Source organism: Vigna unguiculata, chromosome 1 (genome assembly GCF_037176805.1).
Source record: "Vigna unguiculata cultivar grain cowpea cultivar isolate G323 ecotype 2 chromosome 1, ASM3717680v1, whole genome shotgun sequence".
NCBI lineage: Eukaryota > Viridiplantae > Streptophyta > Magnoliopsida > Fabales > Fabaceae > Vigna > Vigna unguiculata.
In genome coordinates, this window is record NC_140792.1 from 41526661 (window position 1) to 41536471 (window position 9811).

The 9811-nt window shown below is 28.6% G+C and overlaps 1 protein-coding gene across 1 annotated transcript; it reads right to left on the reverse strand.

Moving 5' to 3' along the window:
• Nucleotides 1-5728: 5728 nt before the first annotated feature.
• On the reverse strand, nucleotides 5729-6067 carry LOC146888986 (auxin-induced protein X15-like). Its single transcript, XM_085666908.1, has one exon. The coding sequence runs from the start codon at nucleotides 6065-6067 to the stop codon at nucleotides 5729-5731; it is 339 nt and encodes a 112-aa protein (XP_085523034.1).
• Nucleotides 6068-9811: the final 3744 nt, after the last annotated feature.

Sequence of the window (9811 nt, forward strand, 5' to 3'; positions counted from 1 at the left end):
TCAATAGTTTGTGTTTTTGAAATTAATTTTCTTATTTTTAATGTGTAATTTAATTCGGTTATGAAAATTCTCGTCCAAGAATGACTTCATGACATTTAATTTCATAGTTATATCAAAAAAAGACTGCTAATCAATAAACTCATATCTAATATATATATATATATATATATATATATATATATATATATATATATTATTGTGTACAATAATATAATATAGGATTAAATATGTTTTTATCCTTAAGTTTCAGTGAATTTTGGAATTAGTCCTTATTCAAAACTTTATACCAATTTAGTCCTTCATCTTTAGAAATACGTAGATTTAGTTCTTTCTACCAATTTTTGTTAAGTTTATTTAACATTTTAAACGCATTTTATGATAATATTTGAGTTAACATTGAAGCCAAAATATATCAAACAGTATAAACAATTCAAATACTATCATAAAATGCACTTGAAACGTCAGATAAACTTAACAAAATTTGGTTAAAAGAACTAAATTCACCCATTTTTTAAGATGAAGAACTAAATTAGTATAAAGTTTTAAAGAGGGACTAATTCCAAATTTCACTGAAACTTGACGGACCAAAAACATATTTAACCCTATAATATAATAAAATAAGTGTTTTCATCTTCATTTATGCCTTTTACTATCAATTGATTTTAGTAGTACTTTATTTTGTCTCTCTTAAACAAGGTGTTATATTTGAACTTTGTTAATGAAGAAACTTCTTGGTTTGAAAATTAAGTGTTTTATTTTATTGTAAAAATAATAGATAATGTGAAATACCTTTTTAGAAATATAAGAAATTGTCAAAGTTGTAAATATTTTATACATATAAAAAATATTTTATTCTCAATTCACCTACATGTGTAACACATGTCCAAATTCTAGTTTTTTTTTTTTTTCGTTTATCTTCTTACGTTAACTTTTTTTAATATTTTAATAAACATATATTTGAAAAACAAGAAAACATCATTCTTCATTTTTTTATTTATTTATATCTTATCTCTTTTGGTGGTTTTCAACGTAGTGGTTGGATGTCTTCCTCTCAAAACTATAGTCTTTATTTTAATTCACCATCTCAAGATCCAAACACATTCAGAAGTATCTTAAAGTTTTAAAGTATCTGAGATAAAATAAAATATAAAAATAAGAGACATAATTTAATTTTAAATTAAAAATGGATAAAATTAATTAATGTAATATCATGTTAACATGCATGCATGTGTATATGCCTTCTTATAAGGAGAGGAAGTTTAATTAAATTGAATTGTGAAAAGTAAAAAAAGAATGCCTATTTATAAATTTAGGATAACCTTTTTTTGGGAGGCATTTTCTTTTCCTATATTAACATGAAATTTTGAGTGTTGAAATTATAAAAAAAACTTAGTCAAGATACTCACTTCAAATGTAATTACATTAAATGATTGTATGATAGTAACATTTTAAATCAATTCTTTGACACACTGATAAGCCATTATGAATTGAACTACGATGTCCTTATCACTTATAAAGTAGTATCAATCACACACCCATTATAAGATCACCCTGTTAGAATCTATGATTGTGTTTTGTTAACATTGTTAATTATTATTGATTAAAACTATGATACGGTCTAGTTTTTACATGTAAAAAACACAATCATGAACTGTGTGTTCCCTTGTAGAGGGTTCTTATGTAATAGAAAAGGAAAATGATTTTTTGACTACTATATTTTAACAACTTTTTTTTATTTAAGTGTCATCTTTTAAGTGATTTTTTATTTTTTAATTTTTTCATTTTTAATATTTCAAAACTATTTAAAAGATGACACATCATATCATAAGATAAAGTTGTCAAAATTTAGTAATCAAAATATTATTCTTCAATGAAAAAACACAATGTCGGTTGTTTCATTCTTTAATTGGAAGGTATAGTAGTTTTGGTTTTAGGTCAAAATCACCTGTAACTGTTCCCATGTTCTTCCCTGCTCCATACCCTGGGGATAGAGACTGGAATCTGCACTGACACGAAGAAAAACTTAAAAGCTTGCATGATCAACTTCGTATATTCACATGGGTTAGAGCAGAGTCTGCATGATTGAAGTTGTGATGCAATAAGACAAACTAGGTTTCGTTTCTTCAATCACAATTCTAAATTCAACTTTTATGTATTTCATCTCATTCACATGGGCTACACCAGTGTCTGCATGATTGAACTTGATGATGCAGTAAGAGAAACTAGGTTTCATACATTCAAAACACAAAGATTGAATTCTTCTTTTGTGTGTTTCATCTCCTTAAATCGGAATTTAGGAGTGATTTTAAAAAATATTACTCTAATGAAATCGATACATACATTCTGATCAATGTAATAGATATTAAATAGAGAGAAAAGAGTTACATTATAAAAAATATAAAAAAGTTGCATATTAGTTACAAAATTTTTTTAGCTATTCTGTAGTTAACCGTCGATAAATTTTACATAAATTAACTATCAAATTTTTACAGAATATTTCATAACTAAATCTAAATAACTAATTAGAGAGATATAATTCCGTTATTCATGTAGTTAATTTATTGCTTGTCCTTCGTTAGTTGAAGTAATAAAGTATTATAATTTCTAACTAATTTGATTTTATTTGCGATTTTAGTGAGATGAGTTTGTAATTAATTCGTCATAACACTATTGATATGTAACTAATTTATCATAATTTTATTTTTATTAATTCATAACTAATTTATTACAATTTTATTATTGTTTATCTGTAACTAATTTGTCATAATTATATTTTTATTAATCAATAATTAATTTGTCGATTATGTTTTTGTTAATTCATAGTCGATTGATCATAATTTTATTCTCACTAATTCATAATTAATTTCTAATTCTATTCTTTTATATTTATATTAGATATATATATTTTATTTATTTATTTATATTTTATATTTCAATACATACCATTATATTTAAAAATTAACATTCACCAAAAACTTATTTTCCTAACATAAATTATAAAAAATTAACATTAACATTCTGAAGGTTAAAATTATAAATTTTATCGATTAAAACTTGTCACTAATAACATTTCTGATTATTTAAAAAACTATCAAAATTACATGTTAAAAATAATTTATGAAAATAAACTTAAATCGCATTGATATTTTTACTAAAAAACGTAGCAGTTAAAAAGCACTACAAAATTCATCATTAGGTCACACTCAATCCAGAACCATAACCAAAATCAGGTTTTTGTCTCCATTATATGTTCATTTGTAAATACGTAGTTCTTTATTTATTATTTTCACATTGATTTATGGAGCATAACAGTCTTTTCAATACGTCATACTTGGGTATATTTTATACAAATCTCAGATATCTTCAACACTATAACGAATTAAAGAATTGAACACATAATGAAATAATATTGAACAAGAATGGAAGAAAAGAAAATGTGGATGCTCCGTTTTGGTGTTAATGTATGCAGGGTGGGGCTCCATGCATGTGTTGCACTGCTGCTCAACGTGCCTTTGGTAAGCTGCTGTAATTAACATAGGTTTCAAGTAAATTTCAAAGTCCAACTTTCTAAAGTTAATATTAATATTTAATGAACATTGTTACTCATAGTCCTCATAAAATGTTGTTACATTTCTGAACTATTGACTCAAGAAGTGCGCCACTGAAGCATCTTTCCAAGTTTCACGAATACTCTTACAAAAACTTGATCGACAACAATTTTTTCAAACTTTGGGCCACCTCACACCCGCATAACTTTTCAGTCACTAATTTTCACTCTAACTTCATAAAAATGGCCTTTTTTCCGTAAAGCTATATACTCTTTGACTCAAACATGTAGAATCTTTACATTCACCGTTCACATATCTCCTTCGAAGAGATCACATGCACTTTTCTAGCTCCACCTTTGTCTCTCCAAACAAAGGATTAACACTTCTGGTCAATAGCATTGTACACAGAGGTGGAATAACAGTAGTTTGAATCCTGCAGACTGCTCTGCTAGCCATAGAAACAAGTTACTATTTTAAGTCTTTCGCTTGTTTAAAATCAATTTCTTAATATAGTTTTAAAGTTATGAAGCTGAGTTTATTCTAACGATATATGTTATTTTTTAAATTTATTATGTTATCCATTGTCCAATAATTTATTAATATCAAGTTTTACTTACAAAATGTATATACATTGGTACGACGAGATATGTTGAAAGTCTCGTACTCATTAAAGATAAAATCAATTCATAAATATATAAATGGATGTATCAGTATTTTTTCAAATCCGTTTTACATCGGTAGTCAATGTTAGACGAAATTTGAAGAAACACATTGGTAATGATATCTCTAATTTCTCAGTCCATACTTCTGAAAAAGTAAATCTTTATTTTATCAGCGATGATTTTGAATCAAGAACTCTCACAAATGTGTTCGATGTTTGTTTAATAACACGTACCTGAGCTTTGGACGCTTCAACAAACAAAATTAAGTCACCGACAAAGCATAGTGAGAGATAATATACAAGAGTTGAATAGGTTTCCAACATTTTTTGGAGGTAACAAGATTTATAATAAGATGTGTGAATCATGTGTGAATCTTTTCAAATAGAAGACAGAGATAGGGGAAAAGGATCCTTGTCTTATCCCTTTATTAAGAAAGAAAGGTTCCGAAGCCTTCTCATTTCACAACATGTGTATGTTCACTTAGGATATGCAATACTAAACAAAATGGACAAAAATAATACTATTTTGTAGGAAGAAAAAGATTTCTAGAGACAAAAGGAACAGATGAGTTTGTATATATCAGAAACCTTCATTCCATATTGTATATCCAAGACCATCTTCATCATAGTCATCAATTTTTCTTTCTTCTGCTCATAGCAGTACGTACATGGAAAAAATTGGTGTCTGTAACTTTGCAACTAAATATATATATATATATATATATATATATATATATATATATATATATATATATATATATATATATATATATATATATATATATATATACTGACAAGGTCTTAAGTATTCAAAAAATTTGCAACCAGTCTTATAAAAAAGAGAGGAAATACAAGCAATTTGGAAGCTCTCATAAGCTATTGCTGTTTGTAGTGTTTAAAGAAATCATATTAGTTTAATCTGTATTCTGAAAGAAGTCATAAAAATAATCATAACTATATAAGTTAGTCAAAGCTAAGGCTAGATTTAAAAATGTCACAACGATTCACTTACGGGGCAATATCCATGCTAATCTGCTTACGTTATTATTTATTTCCAAGATTAATGTCCTTCCTTGTATATATCATATAAGAACTCGTTTGTGAAATATTCATGTAATTCAGTAGGTATCCATGGTCAAAATGTTTTGCTTTATTGAAAATAAACAAAATGTCCGTTCCCAACGAGACAACACTAATAAGAGAACCAGATGGTAATAGTTAAACTGACAAATAAAAATTTGAGGAATGTTTTGCACTGTCTTTCTGTACAGAATTTTAAGAACAGAAAAGAAATTGACGAGAAACAGAAGATAAAAACAAAAGTGTAATCCAAGTATTATTAGTTGTTTTTGAATAAAAGTTACTTTAAACACAGGTAATATTTGTTTGAGTGTGTGCATGAGGTTTTCATTTAGCAAACTTCACACTGCATTTCATATATATATATATGGCGACAACATTATTACAAAGAAAGTGAGTAGAACAGGAACAGAAAAATTACAACAAGGGAAGTCTCATTTCATGCAACTGGAATCCCCGTGTTCCTATTCTTTTCCCTTCCAATGATTCTCTTGAGTTCATCAGGTTGACAAGGGATTGCAAGTGCTCCCACCTGAGAGAACCCGAACTCTTCTTCAGCTTGCTTTAACAACATGACAAAGTCAGGGTGATCCAAATACCCCAATTCAATGAAGAATCTCTCAGGCTTCCACCCTTGAGTTGCAACCACCACAAAATGGCCCTGCTTCACCCCTTTTGAACGTGAGAAAGAGTTTTGTAGTTTCCTCATCACAGGCACCACGACTCCAAGCCCTCCCATCCACACTCCCCAAGAACAGCTTCTCCATGTTTTACCCATGCCCAGAGAGGAACAAATAGTAATAACCAGAACAAGTTTTTTTGGAAGTTCTTACATGCAACGCAGGAATATATATAGTGCCATGTGTGGCCAAAAGATAAGAGTCAGGTGACAATGGAATTGGAGTTCATAATTGCATCGATCGGGGTGGGGACAATGACATGTGAGCTTTCGTTGGAGGTTAATTAATGTCACTGTTCCACTCCTTTTGGATACCAAGTTAGCCCCCATCCTTAGATGCATCATCTTTCAACTCACTACACGCAAAGAAGAAAAAAAAACATACGCAAGGAAGACTAAGGTACAATACTATTTCAGCTTCCCTTCATTCAGTAAGGCTTTAGGGGGCCTCTCACTTCACACGTGAAGGAAGGTAGCACCATCTTTAAAACTGTCAACAGAAAAATTCATCCATTTCAGGTTTATACATGGATGCAAAGACCAAGTCAAAAACTGAACTATTGATAAGACACTTTTAGGAAAGTGTATTATAAGTTAATGTGCGTTTTATATGAACACCATTTCATCTTTTTTACTCACATATACCTTGTTATGCAACAGTGATGTGAGATATCATCCTTTGCATATGGAGAACATGAACATGTATCACAGGTATGTTCTACCAAGTTGCATAAGGACAATTTCACAGTGTAGTAAATTCTTCGGAGAAGTTAATGTTACAAACACATGCAGACAAAGTAGTAGCATCTGGATACATTACAAAGTAATCCTCTTTTTTATTTTACCTGGAGGAGGACCCAACAAGTAACAGCGTAAAAGCTTTGAAGAATTAAATCAGCAGAAAAGAAAAATTCTAATCAAATTATGTTGTGAATATATAGCGTTTCAAGTATACATCAACGTGTACAAGAAATTCCTGTAGTTAGTTGTGTTGAAGTTAAAACATCTCTCTGATCAGAAACAGTTTCTAAAATAATAGACACCAAAAACGGAATCCGATTTCTCTACCAGAAGATGGTATGCATTAAACTCAAAACTTAGATCCTGGGGTTAATTTTACCCCAAATTCAAGGAGACAAAAGTGAGAGACAATTAAAAATAAGCTTTCATAGAAGAAGATGGGAACGTGCGTGGTAATTAATTTTGTGTCTTAACTAACACCTGCGTGATAGTAACCTTAACCTACCACCACCACCCCCACTAGAACACAGAACTGGAAAAATAATAATTGCAAAGGAAGATGTAACGAATTAAGTTATCTGAGAGTCCCACATCGAGAAAGGTAAGGGAGGAGGAAATTGTAAGGGTGTGTATAAATAGAAGTGGACGGGCACATGGCTGGGGAAACACGATCTGAGGTACAAGTGTAGCCGTACATGAGGGGGGCAAAAGTATTTTGATGGTATGTGGTACGATAGGGTACGTACAGGTGCCCTAAGCAGTGTAGCTCTATGCAAGAACCAAAGTAATAAATTAATATGTGGAAAACTCACCATTTTGAATGAGAATCAGTGGAAGATGAGGTGAACAAGGTGGGTGCAGAGAAGGAAGAGCAGGAGCAGAAAGAGGAAAATGATAGCAAATCTTAAGAGGAAGAAGAAGAGAAGGAGTGTGATGATTATGGAAATGGGAGAGTCTGCCAACACCACCAACATGATTGATTAGTTGCATAATATTTGATTAGGGAAGATGTTATTGATTTTGTTGAATTCAATTGCAGAGTTGCAGGGAATGTCAAACCTACTGTACTAGTGGTTGGAAGTTGGAGCAAATTCTGGTAGTTGAAGCAAATGAAAAAACTATCTTCTTCACTTCTTCCGTACCCTCCACTTTCAAGTTTCTGGTGGAAAATAATACCCTTATCTTTCCAGCTTTTTACTTTTTGTAGACATGATAATATATTGAATTTAAAGTACAACCATGAAGATGTTGCATTTTTAGTAAATTTTAAAATTAGTAAATTTTAAAATTTTAGACCAATTTAGTCTTTTATTCTTCGAAATACGTAAAATTAGTCATTTTAATCAAATTTTGTTAGATTTATTTGACATTTTATACGCATTTTAGGATTGTATTTGAGTTGTTTATACTGTTTGACACATTTTTGCTTTACTGTTAAGTCAAATATTATTATGAAACGTGCTTGAAATGTTAAATAAATTTAACAAAATTTGATTAAAAGGACTAAATCCACGTATTTCGAAAGATAAAAGACTAGATTGGTTCAAAGTTTCGAAATAGACTAATTCCAAAATTCACTTGGACAAAAACATATTTAATTTTTTTTTTATAAATTTTTGTAAGGTTATGAGATAGGCTATAACAAACAATCCTACTAAATTTGAAGAGATGTGAAGTGAAATTGAGTATATGATAAATAAATAATATTAGAAAAATAAAATTAAGTAAAATGAGGTTGAATTTATATTTTAATATTTTTAAATTTTTAAATTATGAAAATTATGCATATATTTTTTTAAGTTAAAGATTTATTAAATTTATACCATTTATTAAAAACAAAAACAATTCTTTTATTAAAAAGTTTAATTTAATATAAATTCAAATTCCAAAAAAACAGACTAAATTAATCTACAATATAAAAATTTGAAATTCAATTAACCTGATAAAATAAATAAATAATTGAATGTAAAATTTAAAATATTAAATTCAAGTTATATTTAAGATTAGATCTCCAATCAACCCTATCCATACTCATACCTAAATTGGCCATATGCCATTGCTGTAATGAAATGTATTTCATTACAATGTGAAATATAAAATACAAGACGTGAGATTAATCTAAATAGAAAGTTGTACAACGAATTTGAATAAAAAAAAAAATCATATTCTAACTTTTAGGAATGAGACTCCAGAAAAAAGTTTATACAGGCTGAGTTTTTTTTTTTTTTTTTTTATCACTAAGCCTGTTTGGGATCATAATGAGATTAGGTCAAAAAATATAAATTGTGATTGAAATTTAAAAAATATGTAAGACAAATTTAAGCTTGACGTTACTTACAAGTTAGAACAAAAACAAAATACTCATTTAATTCAATCTATTAAAAGTAGTCTAACCCTACAAGCTTTTGTAAACAAAGTCCAAATCTGACTTGGTGCAAATAGTCAACAAAATCATTTTTTGGCCCATTACTACAAATGTAAAATAGCATAAAAAAGAGCTTAATATAAAAATAAAGGCTTCTTCTTTCTCCACCCATACTTTATTTCCTGCACCCTCACATTTTTCAAATTTTCAAAATTCCCTTCTCTTTTTTAAAGTGTCTAGGATTCAGTTAACACATTTTGAAATATATTTTCTTTCAGGAATATAGTTTCTAAAATTAGGTAAATGGTGTTTATTTTACATAATTTTAGAATGCACATTTCAGGATATTTTTTATGATTATTTCGAATGGTTATTTTGAAAGATAATGCATAATCTGTAATATGTTTGATATTATTCGAAAATACCCCTAACCCATTTATTTGTTATTTAGCTCTTTTCTTTTATTTAATATATCTAAAATGGCGAAACTATTATTAGAATAACACTTTTTTTTTGCTGTAATCCGAAATGTTTTTTAAAATGTCAAATTCAGAATCAGGAAATACCTTTTACCATTATACCATAATGTGCACTCAAAAAGGCATAATGTGTTTTAATCTATTTAAAAGGCATTTAATTACAATATTGCATGAAAAGCGCCTCTTCAACAGCATTTATATTTGACTAATACAGAGATTATTTTATTTTTAGTCTATTTAAAAGGCATTTAATTATAT